The sequence below is a fragment of the Amaranthus tricolor genome, chromosome 2, assembly GCF_026212465.1.
Source record: "Amaranthus tricolor cultivar Red isolate AtriRed21 chromosome 2, ASM2621246v1, whole genome shotgun sequence".
NCBI classification, from domain to species: domain Eukaryota; kingdom Viridiplantae; phylum Streptophyta; class Magnoliopsida; order Caryophyllales; family Amaranthaceae; genus Amaranthus; species Amaranthus tricolor.
This window is the reverse complement of record NC_080048.1, coordinates 31,402,598-31,426,043: the sequence shown is the minus strand read 5'-3', so window position 1 is coordinate 31,426,043 and position 23,446 is coordinate 31,402,598. Positions and strand designations below refer to the sequence as shown.

At 34.7% G+C, this 23,446-nt stretch overlaps 1 protein-coding gene across 3 annotated transcripts; it reads left to right on the top strand.

Annotated features, from left to right (window-relative positions):
- The first annotated feature begins 1,777 nt into the window (after window positions 1–1,777).
- On the top strand, window positions 1,778–13,938 carry LOC130804778 (splicing factor U2af large subunit B-like). 3 transcript variants are annotated; one of them, XM_057669372.1, is made up of 14 exons: window positions 1,778–1,976; window positions 2,260–2,368; window positions 2,796–3,082; window positions 4,496–4,603; window positions 6,164–6,225; window positions 7,181–7,260; window positions 7,348–7,395; window positions 7,565–7,624; window positions 8,086–8,146; window positions 8,236–8,348; window positions 9,508–9,954; window positions 13,016–13,151; window positions 13,359–13,426; window positions 13,541–13,938. In XM_057669372.1, exons 2-14 carry the CDS (start codon window positions 2,267–2,269, stop codon window positions 13,676–13,678), a joined length of 1,710 nt encoding a protein of 569 aa, XP_057525355.1. In that variant the 5' UTR covers window positions 1,778–1,976; window positions 2,260–2,266; the 3' UTR covers window positions 13,679–13,938. The 3 variants fall into 3 exon arrangements, with proteins under 3 accessions (XP_057525355.1, XP_057525369.1, XP_057525362.1); XM_057669386.1 differs by lacking the exons at window positions 1,778–1,976; window positions 2,260–2,368; window positions 2,796–3,082; window positions 4,496–4,603 and adding an exon at window positions 6,563–6,651 and having other exon boundaries at window positions 6,207–6,225; XM_057669379.1 differs by lacking the exons at window positions 1,778–1,976; window positions 2,260–2,368; window positions 2,796–3,082; window positions 4,496–4,603; window positions 6,164–6,225 and adding an exon at window positions 6,560–6,684.
- The last annotated feature ends 9,508 nt before the right edge of the window (window positions 13,939–23,446 follow it).

Sequence of the window (23,446 nt, the reverse complement as noted above, 5' to 3'; positions counted from 1 at the left end):
TAAAATTTTTATGTAAAATTTATTTATCCAATCTAAAAGGTACTATTATGAAGTATTGAAAATCTAAAGAGATTGAAGCAGCCAATATAAATGACAAACTCATGGTCCCTGCCTCCCTCCTGCTGCTTGCAGTGTTGTACCAAACAATTTCTTCTATTTTTTTATTTTAAATTAATTTTAAGATAACCATGATTATTTCACTATAACTTAAAGCACTCATCAATAATGCTTTAAATTAAAAACTCTCATTTTTTTATTTAATAATTTCTAATCAATCACCGTGATTTGTAAATAACCAAAAAAATAAAAATATAAAACTAAAATAAATAAAACCAAAAAAGACAAAGAAATTTACAAAACTACAAATACAATTGTTGCATATTATACATAATTTAAAACACAAATTAAAAATAATTGAAATAATCAAATACAATTGTTACATATTATACATAATATAAAACAAATTTAAAATGCAAATCATGAACACACACTTTTTCGGGCTGGGCGGGGCCGGCCCGCGGGCCAAACACCAAATCCCAAACCCGTCCCAAAAAAAATCGGGCCACTTATTTTCTACCCAAACCCGCCCATCGGGCCATATTTTGGTACCCAAACCCTCACTTTTTCGGGCCGGGCCGCCCATGATCACCTCTAATATTTATGTTATGACATATTAAATTTCAAAAGTAGAATGCTATTCTGTGGAATTTTAAGGACATAATATTACTGTATTTTAATGAAAAAGACAAGGGTAAAAATGAAATTTTACAATTTAACGTATAATCTAACGTTTTTTGGGTACTAATATTGCGACAGCTTAAATTTCAAAAGTACAACGCTATTTTGTGAATATTTTTTAAGATTTGCTATTAATAGCCTTTTGCAAAAGTTCGTGCCTACGATATAGAATATGCCTTAAAATAATAAATATTAATTATAAGAAAGAAAGCAATTTTTTTAAAATTGGAAACTAAACCTAGTTGTGCGTTTTGTGTTGAAATTTGATACATGTTAACTCTATTGGCCATAAATTTTGATAGGAAATCATATTGATGCAACTTTTGTGGCATTAGAAACTAGATATATTATATGTCCAATTCCGATACCTGATCCAGAAATGACGATCGTTTAAAGTTTGCTTTTGCTGAAATTTGATACATATTTACTCCTTTGGTCGTAACTTTTGATAGGAAAATCGCATTAATGCAAAGTTTGCAGAATTAGAAATTAGACTTCAAGAGCTCTCCAAAGATATATTATATGCCTAAGTTTGATACCTGAGCGAGAAATGACGACCGTTTAAAGTTTACATTGATTTTTAGCACACTCAATGCGCGATTGGACCGCGGTGGGGTCGCGTAAAACACACGACTTGACCGCAGTAGAGTCGCATAAAACACATTACTCTGCTACGGTCCAGTCGTGTCTGTTACACGACTTTACCGCGGTCCAATCGCGTGTTTTGTGTGACTAAGTGTACTAAAAGTCAGTGCAAATTCTAAATGATAGTCATTTCTCGCTCGGTTATCAGAGTATGACATATAATATATTGTTAGAAAACTTTTGAAGTCTAAATTCTAATGCCGCAAACATTAAATTAATGTTATTTCTTTTGTCAAAAGAGTGAACATGTATTCAGCACAATCAATATTGTTTTTATTATTAACGATTATTATTGATGCTTACCAAATCTTTTTAGTGATCATTTTCATTTTTATAGTGTTTCGATATTGAATTTTAGTTCAAGTAATTGAGAAAACTAATGAAATTATCCTAATACTTAGATTACATATTACATATCCGTAATAACTATACTAATAAGGGTAGAAGGTGAAAAGTTGAGAACCGAGAAACGCCAGAACGAAATAAAGTCTAAGGACTAAACAATACAAATTTCATTCGGAAGAACCCTAATTCCTTCTTTTGCTCTCCATTGCTGCTTTTTGCAATCTTCTTCTCTCATCTCATTCATACAGGTATGTCTCCATATTTATCGTGCATCCCTATCGAGATGCCACCTTTTCTTTATGCTTCCGTATTTTCTTTTAAAATTCTAATTAAGGTTCTTATATTGTTAAAGAATTTTGAAATTTGATGAGCAGATTTGATTGATTTATTGCACTGTGTGAAATTTTAAATTAACTAACAGTGAGTTTACCATTGTAGTTGAAGTGGATTATCGATTTCTTTGAGGTTTTATATCTGTTTGATTTGTTAGTTGTTCTATTAAGTAATGCCTTTGGTTTGATTGGATGTTAGCTGAAAGATGTCGGATTATCAGGAAGATCCTGATAGAAATGGTTCTTCTCAACAACCTCAAGATCCTGACCATGGTGGCCTTGGTGAACTCAATGACTTGAAATCTCAGGTATTGATTTGTAATTCTGTTTCGTTTGTTTTGTTTTTTTTAATTGTTTTCTTAAAGGAATTGGAATATTTAAGTACGAAAGAGTGTTTCAAAGCTCATAAATACTTGATTGCTGGACTCTTTTATTGCATTATAAAACTTTCGTTACCTGTAAAGCTTTGTTTTTAAACCCCGTTTACAGAATTTAATGTTATAAGTTGAATACAATTGGAGTTTTTTTTTTTTTTTTTTTTTTTTTTGATATTGATGTACCACTTGAGACTTCAAGGGACCTTTGCTGCACCTCTACTCCCTTTAATTGTGACCATGATCATGTGATGATTTGAATAGTTGATGATATAACTAAATCCAGAAGGAGGTAGTACATACATTTCATCACTCAGCTGTGATATTGCTGATTATGTGCTAATATTGATGCATTTTGCAGGATGGTTCTCATGATCGTGCAAGGGAATCTTCAAGAAGTAGAGAAAGGGACCGGGAGAAGGGTCGGGAACGAGATAAGGACAGGGATAAGGAAAGGGACCGTGATAGGGATAGGCATAGGGATAGAGACAGGGATAGGGAACGAGACAGAGACAAAGAGAGATCTCGTGATAGAGATCGAGATCATGATCGTCATAGAGATAGGCATAAGGATAGGATTGACAAAGGTGACCGCCACCGAGATAGAGAGGATGATGATGATTATTACAGAAGTAGAGATCGTGATAGGTAATATTTTTAATCTCTGGCTCTCTGCTTTTCTCTCACTCAATTTTGCGTCCAGTGTTTTTCCAAAACAACTTTAGTCATCTCAATGAGTTCTGGTCAGCGCTGTGATGTTTATCTAGCTTTATGATGTTTTTCTTTCCATATTTCCTGCATACTTGAACTACATCAATGACAAAGCCTAAAATCTCTTTATAATTATGGTAAACATACATATTCCTTTGATTGTTTACCTGAAAATATCAAAATTTTTTTTCTGTTCTAGTTTTTGTTTGTATGAGAATATCGTCAATAGGGCTTAATAACTCCATTTTCGCTCTTTGGTGCTATTTTCCGGGATTGCCTAGCTCATTAATGTAGACTTGTAACCTAAGTTGGGGCATTAAGATGATAAATGTTGTCTCAGGTTGGATCTTGGGCTTGGCTATTTGTTGTGCTAGTCCAAGTTGGGAGTTGATCCATGGGGCTCGGCTGGAGTTTCTTGGGTCCTAAAGTGGAGGGTACCACATGATGTTGGTCTCAGCGGGCTTGAAATTCAACTGGACCATCATCATTTAGTATATACTATTTTGGGATTAAGGGTTGCATTGTTGTTGTTGTTATTGTGCTATTAGCTGGAATCATAGTATAAAAACAAGGCCGCATCAACCATGTAAAGGTTTTCAGAAAGAATGAGCTAATATTTCTCGTGTTGTAAAGGTGTAAAAAAATCGTGTTTTCAGCTTTATCAAGGGATAGCTCACGCACTTGATCGATAAATATACGTTATAATAACCACATTACTTCCGTTACTGCATTTTTTGCAAAATGGTTGGAATGCAGCTGTCTTGGCTTGGGCCTGTACTTTAAGCTCAACATAAATTTTAACTACATAGAAAGAGAAACAATTGGGCTTCATTTATGATTTTTGCTCATCAACATTAGAATTCTCCTAGGATTTTTCTTGTACTAGTGTTTAATTGGTACTTGCTGATGAATTGCTTGTGATAGAGAACTATGAGTACTAGAAAGCATGCTAAACATTTTAAATGACTTTTTCTATACGCTTTGTGGCATTGTTAGAGTGGTTTCTCATACTCAGAGACATGTATCACTGATAATTACATTTTTTCTGAACGTATGTGGCTTTGATATTGTAACTTGTAAACACTTTTAAGTTGACTGTGGTCTCAATTTTCTTACAAAGTTTATGATTGGTTATTGTTTGTGAGGCTACACCTCTTGGAATAAGGAAATATCGATCGTCTACTTTGTCCTTCTGTGTGGATTAGGAATTTGTTTACTACCATTTGGATCCAATCGCTTTAAAAGATTTTAAGTTCTATACTTTGAGAATATCTTATTCTAGAAGATGTTATCACACTTGTGTTCCCCCTCTTATACCATCTAACTGAGGGTCTGTTAATTGTTGTCTAGGCGGAGAGATTACGATCGTGGTAGAGATGAGAGACGTAGACACCGTTCTCGTTCAAGGGGAAGATCAGAGCATAGGTCAAGGTCTCGATCGCGTTCTCGTTCTAAGAGGTTGGTTAACTGTTTGTTTCTTACAAAAGGTGCATGCCATTTTTTTTGCATCATCACTAATTTTGTGCACATGCTATTGACTTTAAATTCTAACTTAGGATAATGTCTTGCATGGATATAAATTTTGAATCTTAAAGTTTTAGAGTATTTTTTATGCATCCCATTTTTTTTCTAACTTGAGGTGTTCAACAGGCTAGGTCGGGGCGGATCATGTCAAATTTAAACGGGCTAGGGCGGGTCAAAGCCTGTTTAAACCCCCGGCCCACTTTGACTCGTTTTAAAAAGTTCATATAATAGTTTTTTTTATTCTACTTTATGGCTCGATGGGTCGACCCACCTATGTATATAATAATATCATATAAAATATAAAAAAAAGTGCTAAAATTTTTTTCACAACCAATTCCTATAATTACCCGATCCGGCCCTGCCCGAACCTTTACACCAAGGCCCATCAATGACCCCACCTGCTTATGACCCGTAAAAATGTGACCTGACCCTTGACCCGTTGGGTCAACCCGCCCCGTTAAACACCTCTATTTGAATTATGTTTTATTATTGATGTAAAAATAGTAAGTGCGCCATTTGTTTTGGTTCTTGTTTCTTTGATAATATGTTGCTTCTTTGTCCACGGAGAGGATTAGTTGTGAGAATGATGAATTTATGTATTATGATCATCTTTCTCCTTAGTCTGCTGAAAAAGTTAGCTTTGAATCTAGAGACACATGCTTCAATCTTGTTTGAGACTTGATGGTGAGATTTTATTCTTTGATCATGCACTAATTGGGTAAGTATAGGATAAATTCATTTATAAATAATGTGTGACAATTGATAGTGTATTTTTGGTTGCGGATCTAACTATTATAGTCGCATCAATTTTTTGGTTTATAAATTTTGTTTGATACTTCCCTATTTTCCACATAGATTAACCTGTCCTTTAAATTGATTTTACCTCTTTAGGGTTTGGTTGTAAATATGAGCATGTCCTATTTCAACTTAATTTCCTTGAAGTTTCTTCTTGCATTTCTATCTTCTTCATCAGTAGTCTGTACAGTGGTAGTAGCATCTGTACCTGTTGGTTCGTAGTTCAAATTGGTATCAAACTCTATAAATATGTCCCGTAGTTAGTGTAATTGATTAAATATCTACCTGATTGCATAATTCATATAACGGGTATGCAGTAATCTTTACTATATCAGTTTCTGATTCCTTATTTCTGAAAGACAGAGCATTTTCTGTGGCCCTATGTGCTTTTTTTCAATCCCCTTATCTTTGGTGGATGCCTTGTATTGAGGGATTCTTTTGAGATATTTCTCCACCTTTGTACACTTTTTGCATTATCTACTTTGTGCATTATTATATAGGTCGAAAATGTCTGACTAAAAGCCTCATTTAAGTGTTGAAAACTAGTGTGCCATTTGTTGGCTTTGTAGTTCTGTACTTTCTATTCTTCCTTGTTTTTGTTGCGGTGTTTATCTACCGGTGGTTGTGACATTTTCTGTAGTCATATGTTACCTAGCTCACTCATTTTCTATTTTACCATACTAACTTTTGTTGTTACAGCAAAAGGATAAGTGGGTTTGACATGGCACCTCCAACTTCTGCAATGTTAACCACAGCTGCAGGTACATTCTAGGGTCTGGCTGATAATTTTAAGCTATCCTTTTCTATTCTGTGTTCCCATATCACCTTCTTTTCTTCTCCACTTACAACGCTGAATTTTTTGTAAAGGTCTGTGGTTCTGTTCCACAGCTTTATTGATAGTGTTAATGGTCGTATTTTGTTAAGATTTACTTGTTTGTCATCCTCTCTAGCATCTGCTAAACTTATATAGCTTATTCTGGGTTAATATTTTTGTTTTAGTTATTTACTTGGTGAAATAATTCCGGAACTGAAAAACATTTTTTGGTTTGTTGTGTTTGGTGTTTGTTTTTTTGTGTCTTATTTGTTTTGCATAAGAAGGCAATGTTGGTTACTTTGCCCGACACTGCTGACATTGGGCGTGAGCCGACTTCTGTAGCTTATATATACAACAAGGATTCAATGCACCAGTACGTCTTCAACGGCAACTATTGCCTGTTTTGGTAGTCTTGCAATTTACTCCACCACTTGTATCTGATTTATTTTACTCTCATCTTTAACTAGTAAGTGCGATTGCAAGAGCCAAGGAAGCACCTATAAATACTAGAAGTTTCTTTTTATTTTTGTTAATAATACAAGTGTACCAATAAAATGACATTTCATTACACCAATGCGATCAAGTGGCTCCCACCAAGGCGGAGTTTGGGGGATTGGATGTTAGCAACCTTACCATTGTTAGTGTTAACAAAGAGGTTGCTTCCAATTGATCCTTGGTAGCAAACATCATCAACAACTTCACATAAATAAGTGTACGTGATTTAACATACCATTTTGATACAATGCATTATAACTGAAACTAAAGAAGTATAAATCTTTAGGCCCATTATAATAAGGAACACTAAATCAATGTATAGAGTGTAATATAAATTTATTTTCTGTATGCGTCTCCTTAATTGTTTCACTAATTTGCTCATACTAATGTTATATTTCTGTGATCAGCCTTTACGGGCCAAATGCCTGGAACAGCTCCAACAATCCCTGGAATGTTCCCAAACATGTTACAGCTGACTCCTGGACAGGTAACTTTGCATATGCTGTAGGCTAGAAAAATGCACATTTTACTTGAATGATGCAGGTTCTAATCTTTTTATTCTTATTGAATGCAGCCATTAGGATCTCTTCCTGTTATGCCTATGCAGGCAATGACTCAGCAGGTTCACTTAGATAATAGTTCTTAAATTTCTTTTTTTTTCCCTATTGATTTTCATGTTGAGTTAGTTGACCCTATATTGTTGGGATTAAGGCTTTTGCATTTATTCTTCTTTTCTTGTGGAAAAAAAATTCTTTTTATTAACTAGTTCCTTTTTTTCTTTTCTGTGGCAGGCTACTCGGCATGCTCGCCGAGTATATGTTGGCGGGCTACCTCCAACAGCAAACGAACAGGTTGTTATGGTCGTCTCATTAGTGACTTTCATGATAAGTCATATCTGGTTTTACTTGAGTACTGTCAGTCTTGATCTATATTTAAAGAGAAGTACTTATAGTGTGTTCAATTCACATGTTTTAAAATTCTGAGAGAAAGAAATAGCTGGCTTGATAGTTGATTTAGTTGATACTGGAGCACAGTGAGGACTGCAGATGAAATGACTGTCGGTTCCTTTTATTTGAATTGACCTTAAATATCTCGAGTTTACATGTTCTTGAGAGCTATTATTTGATTTTTCTAGTGTAGTTTACACATTTTCCATGGGATTTGCATGAGGTCTTTCTTTTTTGCCTGACTACTAGCTTGGTGGTTTGTTTTTTACTTTTTTGCTGGTATTTCAGGCAATTTCTTAATTAATGTATTGCTGTTACTGCTATAATGGTCACTTCAATGACTTAAATTTTTTTTTTTTTTATAGTCGGTGGCAACCTTTTTTAGCCATGTTATGGCTGCAATTGGGGGAAATACTGCCGGACCAGGTTTGTCAAGTTGTACTTCTGTTAAGTAGTTAATTACTTTTTTACATGGCATGTGTTCTGATTTCCTTATTTTATTTTGCAATGTGCAGGTGATGCTGTTGTCAATGTTTATATAAATCATGAAAAGAAGTTTGCTTTTGTGGAGATGAGGTCTGTGGAGGAAGCTAGCAATGCCATGGCATTGGATGGCATCATATTTGAGGTAAGATTGTTTTTTACTGATGCACAAATGTAGGTCACTTGTAAACTAGCTGTATTTTTGTTCAGATTTCTGATTATAAGTGTACCACCGATAGTCTACTGCTGTTTCAACATTCAAGAACATTTAAATAGTATAACTCGGAACTCCCTTAGACTCAAACAAATAGTTTCATGACCTAAGGTTTATCATTCATTTGAGTCTTATTCGATAGACAATTTCCTGTACTTGGATCAAGCTTAGTGGAATCCTTCTCTTTTCTATAGTGTGGTTGCAAATTAAACCTTATATTGTGTTGTGATAGAGGGTGCATATTAATCTTTTAAGTTATGTCTCTTATTTGAGTGAGTAGATATCATGAATTGAAGAATCACTTGGAAAGGGAAAGAAGGCAATATTGGCAATAGAGAAAGAATCATCTACAAGGAATATCTTTTTTAACTAGTTATTAATTGAAATTTTTATTTCCTGCCAAGGCATCCAATTTTGTGTGTATATAATGAAGGGAAGGGAAAAAAAAAAGATTATGCTTTATTTTGACAAAGTGTTTTATACACTTGGGAGCTTCAGTATCCTCCAAATACCCTAGTTTGGCATTGGTTAACATATTAATAAATTATATTTCTATCAGTCTTCCTATACTACTGTTGTTCTATTACACTTTATATTTTGTGCAATGACAATACATCCAACCTACGCCCAATGGCCCCAACAGTTACAAACATTTGTCCTCAATCATTACACCACCACAACCACCGGTCAATAGTGCAAAAACAAGGTTGCAACACCGCATTGTGATCTTATTTTAAAAGGTTTTTGAGATTATCTTGACCAAAATATAGGTCGCCTTGACAGCGAAATCATTCGCATTAAGTACAAAATCTATTTCGCGATCGTGACCAAAACCTTATTTTTTGCACTTATATCCGCAATTAATCTACATACACCTTGTGAAATTTATTGTCTTGATTTTAAGGCTTTGCTGTCCGAAAAATCTTTTTCTTAAGGCTCCAACTTTCATTTCTTTGAATTCCATTACTTGTTTTTTGGTTTACCGAGCTTGGTGCCTTTTGGTTTTATATGATTCTTTGTACTCGCTGAACTTTGAATTTTTTGTCCTTCCTATCGTATTATGTTTTGGGCAATATTTGCACTTGTGTAGGGTACAGCATGTAAGGTGCGAAGGCCTAGTGACTATAATCCGTCTCTTGCTGCAACTCTCGGTCCCAGTCAACCCAATCCAAATCTGAACCTTGCAGCTGTTGGACTAACACCAGGGACGGCTGGTGGACTCGAGGGCCCTGATCGTATTTTTGTGGGTGGACTACCATACTACTTAACTGAAGTGCAGATTCGGGAGTTGCTAGAATCTTTTGGGGCCCTCAGAGGTTTTGATCTCGTGAAGGACAGAGAAACTGGGAACTCCAAGGGCTATGCATTTTGTGTTTACAATGATCCCTCGGTCACTGATGTTGCTTGTGCAGCTCTGAATGGAATTAAGATGGGTGATAAAACACTCACGGTTAGACGTGCTAGTCAAGGAGCTGTTCAACCCAAGCCTGAGCAAGAGATTGTTTTGCAGCATGCACAACAACAGATAATGTTGCAGGTATGAGCTTTTTAAATATTTAATTTGTGTCCTTACCTGATTTTGATCTTTTGTGTACATGATAATAAGGAGTGTAGGAGGGTCTATGAATTCTGGATGTACGAAAATGTTTTTAAAATTAAAATGAGTTCTAACTGTGTGATTATGGATACTCTTCTCTGTGTCTGTACCTGATTGTGATCTTTTGTGTACATGATCATAAAGGGTGTAGATGGGTCTATGAATTCTGGGATGTACGAAAATGTTTTTTAAATTAAAATGAGTTCTTAACTGTGTGATTATGGATACTCTTTTCTGTTTGAAACTAAAACAAATTTGATCAGGATGGTCATCTGATTAATGTGCCTAAATTGTTTTAATCTTGTAGTCTGTGACACTTGGTAAATGGTTGCTCTCATGTGGATTGGAAGCAGATTGTGGATAGTTCTTTTTGAAAAATGATCCAATTTTCAGATTGACTAGGATCTACCACTGGCTACATTTAGAGTACATGTCAGATTGCTAATCAGCTATTCATGCATTGTTATGGTTGATTTGATTGTAGTGTTACATGATTTGCTCTCTTATTTGCTTTTTGATTTTTTAATTCAACCAAAATAGGTTCAACAAAAATCCAGCACCGTCCTTGATTCGCTTGTCCCAATGTGCAATTCACTGGGGGATTAGTATTAGGGAAAACTTTTGGTTGTGTAAACGAGATTAAAGCACCCCAAACAATATTAACCCTCCTCTTTTATCGTTTGGCTTTGTATGCTTAAGATTCTTAAGCTGCATGAGCCATGCTAAACGTCCTGTAGCTGTCAATATCACCATGGTCAATTTAATACTTCCTTAATATGATTTTTCTTATGGGTCCACTGTGAGAATGATTTAAAAAACCCTGCCCTTCTTTCCTCCTCTGCTCCTTCCCAAACATGAAACATGGAAGTTGCACGTCTGAGCCTCTGAGGTAATCAGAGAACAACCTCAACATGCTCATTAAAGTTGAATAATAAATGATTGCGATTGTGCCTGGGTACAATGTATACCCTTAGGTACCTTACTGGGACCTTTTGAAAGTAAGATCTGTATATTACGTGGCGATTGTTTGCTTGTTAAAACCTCTTTTCTCGGGCTCTTCACTTTACTTTAAGTATCCGTGTCGAACCCTTGACATTGAACATGGTTACGAGTTGCGTCACATGATATGCTCTCTTCCCAACAAAACACTGATTGAATTTGATTGTCCCCAACCGAGGTAGATCAAATTTCCATGATTTGCGATTTGGGTTGGAGAAATCACCTATTTGAATGTAGAAGATAGAGAAGAGAAAATAGAAAGAGTTTGCCAAATAAGTAAATGTAAAAGACAGAGATTGAAAGTAGAGAAGAGAACGTTAAATGAGTGCGCAAAATCGTGAAAAAATTGAAGACAGAGAAGAGAAGACAAAAACTTACAACGTAGGGATACCAGTTCATTGAACAGGCAGGTGATGAGAGAGAGTTTATTGTCTCCTGTTTCTTATTAGAAGATGAAGGGGTGAGATTTCTTTTCTTTCAAGGAAACCAGAAATTCGGATATATGGGAAGGCATGTGCTTCTATTAAAGTAGCTGGGCAGGGTAGGGGTTGGGGTATAGATATGGAGGAAAGCAGTTAATTTTTTAGATAACTGGTCAGGGTTTATCTTAAAAATTTGAACTTCAAGTAGCTACCAAAATACTTAACTGATCCTAGAAAATATTTTGTTAGATAAAAACATAATGTAGCTATTAATTCTAAATTTACAAAAAAAAAAACATTTTTTAAAAAAATCTTACGAATCAAATGGTTTTATATTAATTATGAATCTTGAAATCTAACCAAACTACCCAGACCAGCAAACAACAAATCTAGCAAATCACGATCTGAATTCGTACTGGTGTATAACTTATTAAAGTTGACCGTGAACCATGTGACACATGGTAGGACACTTGAACCCATTAATTTGGTTCTATATTGGTATTTTTGACAAATTAGCCAAGTTGGAAAGTTGGAAACTTGTATTTGTATCTGAGTTGAACATGGGTATACAAGTTCAGATAACATAGGTAATAACACATTTTAAGGCTTTGTTTGATGAATGGCTGTTTGAGACCTCATCCAAATACATCGACTTAAAACACATCTATATCTTCTCAGTATTCATTTGGGATTTTTTACGAATAGTTTTCTCATTCGGTTACATTTGTGTGCTACTTGCTAATTATTATTAATTTTAGTGTTATATTTTGTCTGTTTTCTCATGCTTTTATAGCTTTTAACTGGATTTTTCTTTTATTCTCCATGACGTTCTAAACTCTTGCTTTTGTTTTCACTTTTACTGTGTTGTACAGATTGATTTTTAAAATTTAATATTAAAATACGCAATCAACTTCTTAATTTGCCATTTGTGTTTTGATTCCCTCTTATAGCTACATAGTTAATATCTATGCTATATCCACTTATGCAAGAAATCGTTTATATTTTGGAAGTTGGAACATTAAGGAGCTTAGAAGAGCAAGAGGTAGGATGAAAGTAATTTAGGCTAGAGGAGTAAAATTGATAGGAGAAATGGGATTTGCAAGAGCATGACTCTAGATAGGAATGAATGAAAAACAAAAACATGATCATTAAAATTGATTTCTTTGTTGTAGGTATATAATCATTGTTGTAATGATTTCCCACGTTGATTTTGGTTCATGTAGCTCACTAATGTATAGTTATTACTTATTAGGCTTTAGACTTTGGCATTGATGTATCAACTACATTTCACTGCCCCCAATGTCATTAAGTGGCTCCCAACTGCATAAGAAGTGCACATGATTCAATGAGTCATCTTACTACAGTTCATTACTCCATTATAATTCAAAACCAAAGAACTATAAAATTTGACGCACATGATTTAAAAAGTGCATTGTATGTATGTGGTAAAATGGGTAATAGCCCACTACTTTATTTTGGTATTTGAAAGTTTGATGAACATTCTAATAGATATGCATGCCACATAACTTGCATCAATTCATGTTTATTGATTTTGATCTATTACTGCTCATGAATTACAGAAGATGATGTTTCAACCTGGAGCACTTCCCACGAAAGTTGTTTGCTTAACTGAAGTTGTTACTGCGGATGATCTTAGAGATGACGATGAGTATCAAGATATAATGATTGATATGAAAGAAGAGGGTGAAAAGTTTGGTACGTTTACGCTAATCTATTTTTTCGGTTTAATAAGCTCTGATGTCCATTGATATTTTGTCTTTTATTATCTATCGCTGCAACATTTAGGAAACCTCCATTTCTGCTATAAAGAAATTGCCTATATTGAAACAACTTTCTCCCTCATGCATTGTCAGTTGATTTCTTCTTCTTTTTCTCCTCATCTAATTCGTTGGTTGTTCTTAGGTTCTTTGGTGAGGGTTGTCATACCAAGACCAGGATCAAACGGTGAACTCGGACCTGGAGTCGGAAAGGTACCTAAGAAGTTCTTTTCTCCAAATCAGAGCTTGGAGATGTTTCCAAGTATTTGCTTGTTATTGTCTATTCTCGACCTTTACTAAAGTTTATGACTCTTTTGTTTGTTTTAGGTCTTTTTGGAATATGCCGACACAGAGAGTTCCTCCAGAGCGCGAGCAGGAATGAATGGAAGGAAATTTGGCGGAAACCAAGTAGTGGCAGTGTTTTATCCTGAAAATAAATTTGCTGAATGTGATTATGATGGATAAAATAGTACCAATTATTTTCTTCTTCATTTTTCATTTTTCATTTTTCATCTTTCTCTTTAGAGCGGAGAACATTAGAAAGTAGTGACATGTAGGTCGGAAAATAGATTAAAAAAACTTCGTTTGCTTTTACATTTATCAGTTTGTATCGTTATGTGCTTGCTTGTTGGGTATTAACTAAAATTCAAATCTGGGTCTTGTAGTTTTTCAGTACAAATAGTACCCTATCATTTTGTATTGTCATTACTTTAATTTTTATGGTTTTTGCCTATGTGAAATTTCTCTAGGTTTGCAGTGCAACTTTTAAATTTTCTTACGGTTTAATTTATCACACACTTGAAAACTAGTGATACTAACGTTGTCTATCCAGAAATGTTAATAAAAAGGATTGACGGAGATGTTTTTTTAGTTGATTTAGACATAGGAATATTATAATCTATAAGAATAAAATCAAATTTACAGCAATTGTTCAATTAAGTTTAAATCACTAATAGTAAAAATAAAAACAATACTTTCTTTGGCATGCATATTCTTTGACTGTTCATTGGAGCAAAAGAAATGCCGAAAGGCAGAAACCAGTAACAAGAAATTACAACATTTAACCCCAAATTACTAATATACACAATAAATCATGAATATTAAACAATATATAGAAGGAACAATGGTTCATGATCTCAAATTATTCTATGGGTGGGATATATTGGGTACGATGATGATCTCAAATTATACCAAACTAGTTTAGAAGCCCGTGTAATGTAGGGAGTTTAGTAGAGAGACATATATAAAAAAAAAATTTCAAAGAATATTGCAAGAAAAAAAAAACTCTTTTGTTTAAGAAAAGTATGTAAATACTATATGTTTTAATAATATAATTACTTTAGATAACAATATAACTCACTAAAATATTTAATCTAATTTAGCACTTAAAATTTACTAGAAAATATTTTTAATATAATATTCAATTAAATAAAATAAACTAACTATTTATAAATGAAGTGAACATATTTTGAGTCGATTCAATCTAATTTATTTGAATTAATTTTAACCTAATTCAACAACATTTAATAATTTAAATAAATATACTTTTAAAAAATATTTTCTTACTTATGTATCAATTAATCTCTTGAAAATTCTTATTTTGGTAGAAAGAATTAAATATTAATATAATGAAATCTTTTAAATCTCACTTAGTTTTAAATTTTTTAGGAAAATAAATTTCCACGCAATCAATTATAACCCTACGAAATAAATACATTTGGTTAGGTTCTAAAAAAAGTTATCATTTGCTAATTTCCAGTTCTTTTTATTAATATTCATAATTATAATAATAAATTAGCTTGAATTGTGTTGAGAGTTTGAGACTTATAGTCCTGTTGTAAAATCAATTACAATTAGAGTTGTTCTTAGCGTGGCTTTCATCCAGCTCCTGGTCTATTTTTCAGTGGAATGTCAAAAATGCATTTTTACATGGTAATTTGCTGGAGACTGTGTATATATTACCAACCAATGGATTTCGTGATGTGCATCTTCCTAAATATGTGTGCCGCTTAAGAAATCTCTCTATGGCTTGAAACAAACCCCGATCATTGTAGTAGCATTTCACTGACTATGTTCTCTCCATTGGGTTTGTCAATAGTATTTGTGACCGTTCAATTTTTATTTATACATTGCTTTTCTGTTACTTTATGTGGAATGATACTGTGCTAATCGCCTCTTCTGATTTTCTTTGACAGCATATCATATTTCTATTAATTTTTGAGTTTTTTTTTATGAAGGACTTGGGCTTCCTTAATTATTTTTTTTAAGGATTGTTGTTACCGCATGTGATTTATTTATGTCACATGGTAAATAGGTTGCAGATATTATTGAGTGGACGATTATTGTCTAACTGCAAGCCTTCTCACACGCTGGTGGAGACTGTGCTCAAACTAGGCGCCTCCTCTACTTCCCCGGTCTCAAATCCAAGTTCCAACTTTATGTTTAATAGGTTTTTTTTAATATCTGACTTTCAATCGTCCGAATATCGGTAAAAAAATTCTTATTTGTATTTTGTTTTTAAGCTTATTTGTATCTTATATTGGAGTTTACTAATAAGAGGGTTACAAATAATGTATTATTTGTATTGTTTGAAAACCAAAGATACAAATAAGTGTTATTCGAATATCTCTTATGTTGTGCAACAAATTTGTCTTTATATGCGTGATCCCAGGAATAGTCATTTTCTTGCATTAAAACTTATTATCTGGTACATTCAAGGTACTTTATCTTTAGGTCTTCATCTTAGTAATGTTGCATATCTAGATACTAGATGGTCTACGTCTCATTATTGTGTTTATTTTGGTGATAATTTAATTTCAAAGTCAGCAAAGTGCCTATCTACGTTCTTGTTCTAGTATAGAGGTCGAGTATCATGTTGGCGTTAATGTAGTAGTCAAAACTTGTTGGCTATGCAATCTAATTCTAGAGCTTCACTTTCCTATTCTCTAAGGCTACCCAGGGCCATTATGATAATGTTAGTGCTATTTATCTTTTGGCTAATCCTATACAAGATCAGTGCACTAAAGATATTGAGTTAGATATTCATTTTGACCGCAAAAAGGTAGCTTGCGGTCATGTCCGAGTATTATATGTCCTTTCCCATTTTAATATTGCTAATATTTTCACTAAGGCTTACCTTGGGTTTTACTTAATGAGTTCCAATACAATCTTAGTGTTTGTGATCATCCCGCTTTGATTAAGGGGTATATTAGTGTATGTATGTTGGGGTTTATTAGTAAGGGTACTTTTGTAATTATATAGCTCTAGGTCAATTTTATATATACTCTTGATAATTAAAAACATATTTTCAATTTGAAAAAGATTGTACTCCTCAGAAAAGAAAATTATAAAAAAATAAGATAAAAAAAAGAATGGGAGCTTCAATACATAAATTAAAAAAAAGAGAGAAAATCAAAAACTTATAAACATGTAAGTAGTAAAAAGGAATGAAATATAGAAAAAAATGTTGGACTTGTATAATAAATATTTTAAGTTTATTTAGTTCATAGACAAGTATTATTAAAATAGTGGGTCAAAAGTACTATAAAAACAATGGGGAGGGGACAAAAGTGAAAAAACTTCATCATCATCATCATACCTAGGGATGGTCACGGAGCGGGTTACCCGGAACCGAACCGGTCCCGAACCGCTTGAAACCGAAACCGTTGGCGACAGGTTCTGAACCGGCTCAAACCGCGGAACCGTGAAACCGCCGGAAAAAAACTTATTGAACCGGACCTAAGAACCGCGGGCCGGAACCGGAACCGGTCCGGGTGAACCGGACCACAGGTTCCTTGGAACCGGAACTGGAATCGGAACCGGAACCGGTCCGGGTGAACCAGCCCAGCAGTTCCATGGAACGGGAACCGAAACCGGACCGGTCCGGGTGAACCGGCCCAGCGGTTCTTTGGAACCGGACCGGAAAAAGAGCCGTTATACTAGCCGTTTTATAGCTGTGGCAAATTTTCCTATAAATACACATTACTTTCGATCATTTTCATTCACAACTCATATCTTCTCCTACTCTCTCTACTTAATTACGCAATTATTCTCTTAATTACATAATTACTCTTAATTACATAATTAGTCTTTTAATTATTTCTTAATTTAGTTAATTACATAATTAGTCTATTAATTATTTATTTATTTTTTAATTCTATTATTATTTCAATATTATCATGTCTTCTTTTTTGAAAAAAGCCTCTAAAAAAGTTATTAAAGTGGCAAAATCATTGGGAGGTTCTAGCTCCAAAAGAAAGGTCACTTCAATTCCGTCGATATCAACAACACTTTCGATTAGTAATCATAATTATGAACCAAATTATCCAGAAGGGTACGACCAAGAATTATACAATTATGCAGAAGAAGTGGAAAGAGAAATACAAATTGATGATGAAGAAGAAGAACAAGAAGAGGAACCAACGACCCCTACTGTGATACATAGATCTCGACAGTCATCAACAAGATCACATGAAGAACAACTACAACAACAACAACAAAGACAAGCTCGTGGTAAACGAGTCAATTTCCAAACTATCGGTTAGTTTTACAATTTTATTCTTCAAATTGATTAAATTTTAAATTATTATTTATTTATATATTGTGGTATTTGAGTATGTCTTTATATTTAAATTTAGATGAAGATGAACCAGTAAGACAACCTTTTCTGGCAATGCCACCTCCTAGTGGTAGAGTTGTTTCACATGCGTGGTCGTATTTTACAAAAGAACCAACCGACAATCCAGATGTTTTCTTATGCACTTGTCAAATTTGTGAAAGTCAAGGAGTAAAGCCCTTAGTTTCATACAATTTTGCCAGAGGTAAATGCTTTTTCAGTTTTTTATACATACATTATATATTCATATTTTATAAATCAAGAATGTATTAAAAATTTATTTATTGTGTTTTGTGAATACGTGTTAGGTGGTGGTACGAGATCTTTTAACAAACATTTGGCAAAGAAGCATGGAATCACAAAAGAAACTCATGCAGCAAGCGGCAGTGGGACCACAAGTGGAAGCCGACAGTGGGACATTCCCAGCACAGGTATGCCTTTTAAATATAATCGTAATGATATGATTGATGAATTTTCTAAATATGTAATTTGTGATGAATTGCCATTTAACCATGGTGAAAGTAGGGCATACGAGCGTTACACTAGAAAAACTTTGCAACCACAATATAGAGTAATCCCTAGAAGCACTCTTAAACGATGCACAAAAGAAAGTAGGGCATATGGAACTTATTAGATAAGATATTTTGTTGTTCTACCGATAATGCAACCGCTAACATTAAATGTATGGATCTTTTGTATAACGAACCTGCATTTAGTTTTATCCTTGGGGGTAGATTATTACACATATGTTGTTGTGCTCATATAGTAAACTTATCTTGCCAAACAAGTATAAAACAATTAAGTGATTTATTAGATCCAATTAGAGATATAGTGAAGTGGCTTAGAATTGGACAGATAAAGAGACGATATAAGCAATTATGTGACCGTTATCAACTAAAAAAAGTGTATTGGTCATTAGATACTCCTACACGTTGGGGCTTAACCAACGATTTATTAAGAAAAGCGATTGCTTATCGTCCAGTTATAACACAACTTTACAGTGAGTGTACAAATAGCTATATAACTGATGACACATGAGAACTAGCTATAAGTGTACATAAAATATTAGAAGCGTATGACCACGCAACTAAGATTTTTTCATATGTTTACGAACCAAACGTCCACTTAGTAATAAGTGAGTGTATTACTATTTTTTATCATCTTCTTAAACATTCGCATGATGATACTAACCCATATTTAAAGCCGATTCTTGCAGATATGATGGATAAGTGGAAGACATATTTTACCGATTTTCCTTTTATTTATGAAATTGCAACCATTTTAGACCCATGTTTTAAGACAGAAGTCCTTACTAAAGTAATTGGATTTTACTACCAATCATTAGATCGTCCGCCTAGTGATGTACATAATTATGTTGGAACTTGTAAAAAACTTTTAGCAGAACTTTATGATTATTATGCTAGTGTATATAACCCAAGACGTGATACGTCTAGGCGTGCTAGCGTTTCGGCACGTCCTCTTATTATAATTCCGTAATAGCTAACATAATAAGCCAAGATGATAGTTTTGTAGGATCATCTTCTTCTTCACCCTCCACTTCATATTTAGAATTAGATAGTTATCTTAAACATCACTTTGAAATTGACCAATGTAGCTATAATATTTTAGAGTGGTGGAAAGAAAAATCTATAAAATTTCCCATATTATCGAGAATTGAAAAGGATATCCTTGCAATTCCTGCTTCTACGATTGCGTCGGAGTCTGCTTTTAGTGCAGGTAGTAGAGTTTTAGACGAAAAGATATCTCGTCTTGCTCCACATAGTATTCAAATATGTGTTTGCAAGAAAGATTGGGATCAAGCGGAGATTCGAACACAAGGACTAAGGAATGATGTTGATCAAGGCGATGATGATGATCCATGGATGATGATGGATACATCTGCATCATCGTCAGGAGGAGAGTCAACGGAAGCATCTAACCAACCAGATGATGATGACGAAGACGAATAGGATCAATCGGACAACGATAAATCAACATTCAACAACTACAAATAAAAGGTATGACAAAGAACTACGTGGGCTTTGATTCCTTCGGGATACGTAGGCAGCTTAATATTTCTTTGGGTATTAGGTTCAAGTCCATTTTCTCCCTCTTTTTTTATTAATCATCTTTATCGACATTATCGTTGATTCGTTTCTTATTAATTTATTTTTTTCATTCTTTTTAGTAAATATTTTAATAACAATGACAACTTCACAAGCAATGAATTTCGCTAATAATCAAGTAATCATCAAAGGTACGTCCGCAATATTATAGTATTTTTATATTATATTTAAAGGAAAAATAAAAATGGAATCGATGGTCCGACCCGCCCATCCCGCGAGTTGGAACCGCTGGAACTGCCTCATGAACCGCCAAGGAACCGTTTGGAACCGCCCGGAACCGGAACGTTCGAATCAGGTTCCAAATGGAACCGGAACCGGGTGGAACCGGAACCGGATGGAACCGGCCCAACCCGGACCGTGGCCATCACTAATCATACCCTATATCCCACTCAAAGGCAGGTTCTGGGTGAGGTAAGGTGATAAAAAATCCATACTCGTACTCCCTTTAAAGGAGGACTAGAGGAAAGTGGTCTATTTTACCCCCAAAAGAAAAGAGCCTTGCATTAGATGAAATGAGTAACGACAGACAATGTTATCTAAAGAGAAATAAACTAAAGGTTACATAAAAACATAACTAAATAAAAAATAAATAAAAAGATAAAATTAAAAGATGAGGGGGGAATCAAAGAGCCTATTAGCGGTCTATAACATGCATCTGACGTCTCCAACTATTCCTATCCCTAGTTAGGTCTGTGGAGAGGCGCATCTCACTCAGGTCGTTCTTAATTTGCTCTACCCACATTTTCTTAGGTCTTCCTCGACTTCTCTTACCCTCCACTATGATGCTTTTTATCCTTTTTAATTGTGGAGTCGGCTGTCTTTCTTTGCACATGTCCAAACCATCTTAACCTATTTTCACGCATTTTAGCAGATAATGGGGCAACACCTAGTTTCTCTCTAAACTCCTGGTTCTTGATTCTATCCATTTTTGTGTTACCACACATCTATCTCAGCATACGCATCTCTGCTACTTCCATATTTGTTCATGAATATTCTTAACGGGCCAACACTCTGGTCCCATACAACAATGCTGGCCTAATGGCCACTCTGTAGAATTTACCTTTCAGTCTAACCGGGACTTTTTTTATCACATAACACTCTAGTGGCTGCTCGCCACTAAAGCCAACCCACTTGTATATGATGTGTAACATCTCTTTCAATCTCCCCATTACTCTGGATAATAGACCCTAGATACTTGAACTTATTTGTACTTGTAACCACATCTTCTCCAATGATCACCTCTGGATAATCATGTTGCTCATCACCACTAAAGTTGCATTTCAAATATGCTATTTTTGTACGGCTTATGCGTAACCCTTTACCTTCTAAAACTGCCCTCCATTCTTCTAATTTAGCATTAGCCTCTTCACTAGTTTCTGCGACCAACACTATATCATGCACAAATAACATGCACCATGGCACAGTTTCCTAGATAGACTTTGAGAGCTCATCTAAGATGATTGATGATTGCGAAAAGGATAGGGCTTAGTGTCGATCCTTGATGCAAGCCTACTCCAATTGGGAAAGATTTTGTAATCTCAACGGGTGTCTGTATGTTAGTTGATGATCCATTGTACATATCTCGTATTGCTTCAATATGACTCCGCGAGACTCCCTTAGCCTCTAAACTATCCCAGATGATATATCGTGGTATGCTATCATAAGCCTTCTCCAAATCTATAAACTCCATATATAGGTCCTTTTTCCTTTTCCTATATTTTTCCATCAGTCTTCTTAACACATGTATAACCTCAATGGTTGATCTCCCTAGCATGAAACCAAATTGGTGTTCCCTGATAACCACCTTTTCTCTGATTCTCTTCTCTATCATTCTTTCTCATAATTTCATTGTGTGGTTGAGAATTTTAATCCCTCTATAATTCCCACATACTTGTGCATCACCTTTGTTTTTGTATATTGGGATAAGTGTACTGCTCCTCCATTCTTCGGGCATTCTATGTGTCCTCTAGATAACATTGAAGAGGCTTGTTAGCCCTTGAATGCCTTCGTCTCCTAAAAATCTCCATACCTCAATCGGGATGTTGTCTGGACCGACTGCCTTGGCTTGCCCCATTTCTTTGAGAGCTTTACTAGCTTCATTTGTGGTTATGCCCCTGTTTGACCCATGTTTATGTTGGCTTTGGACGTTGGAAGCATGTCCTCTCACCTCCTTTGGTCCCCTAGTCTCATTTAGCAATTGAGAGAAGAACTTGTACCACTTTGTTTTGATGTCATCTTGTCTCAACAAAACTTTACCATCCTCATCCTCCTTTGGCAGCTTATCGAATGGTGTCAGCCATAGCTTTCCACATATGGTTTTCATCTTCACATTGCCTTAGGTAACCCAACACTTCGATCCTGTTTAAGAATGTGGATGTTGCCTCCCCTTTAAGTTTACCCCATCTAATCCTTCGTTTGCACTCTACCTTTAAATCGACAACTTTCTTCCTCATTTTAAAAACTAGAGCTAATAATCGATATTGGGTTGACATCTTCGTGCCCAAAACCATCTTACAATCCCAACACAAGGACCTATCTCCTGTACGAACTAAGGCATAGTCAATTTTGCTATCACCAAATATTGAGCTAGAGTGAATTGAAGTAGAAGTTCTCCACTCTCGTTTCTCACACCTAGCCTAAAGCCACCATGGACTGACTCATAGCTATCCGCTTCTTTGCCTTTGAAGTCTCCTCCTAGAAAAACTTTTTCATCTCTTGGGATAGTCCCCATAAGGTTACTTAAGCAGTCCCTGAAATCAAGTTTCTCCTGCTCATCTAATCTAACCTATGACCCATAAACACTAATGATAGACGTGACTTCTTCACCTAGTACTATTCTAACTAGCATAATTCTTTTATTGCACCTCTGCACCTCGACTATTTTTTTAAAAAGCTGGATTATTGTGATTATAACTTTTTTGAAATATTTGGAAAAACACAAATTATTGCGAGAGACGGTCTCTTCGAGAGACGAATTAAATATATGGCTAAATAGTCTAATTAATACAAATATATGGCTAAGTAGTCTAATTAATACGAATTATTGGACAATTTTAGCTTGTTTTAGGTGCATATAGATGGTTTAACCTCAAACCATCTAATGGAAGTATTTGTTCAACATAAGACAGTCAAATCAATTCATAAATTTAGCTCGTCAAATCAATCACTTTAATTAGCTGTCAAGTATCAAACTGTAGGCCAAACAGCTCCCAATGTCTTAATATATAACGGTGAGAAGTGAACCAAATATATCATTCAGATGAACTTTTTCGTACTATGATATGCATATTGCCGTTATGATTTTGTTATCCCGTGTTTTGTAGGTGTCATGTGAACCAATCCCTTCCTTTCAGGAATCAGTTCAAGTTTTTGGGAGCATATATCGGGCGCGATTCTATTGATAATCAAACAAACTAAGGTTTAGATTTTTTTCGCCATTAGTAACAACAGACAAACAATCTTTAACAAAGAAAAGTCAAAAAGTTTGCATTA

Coding starts and splice junctions, on each gene's coding strand:
- LOC130804778 (XM_057669372.1), top strand. CDS start 2,267: ATGTCGGATTATCAGGAAGATCCTGATAGAAATGGTTCTTCTCAACAA. Junction 6,226..7,180: donor AATGTTAACCACAGCTGCAG/GTACATTCTAGG, acceptor TTCTGTGATCAG/CCTTTACGGGCCAAATGCCT. Junction 7,261..7,347: donor TACAGCTGACTCCTGGACAG/GTAACTTTGCAT, acceptor TATTGAATGCAG/CCATTAGGATCTCTTCCTGT.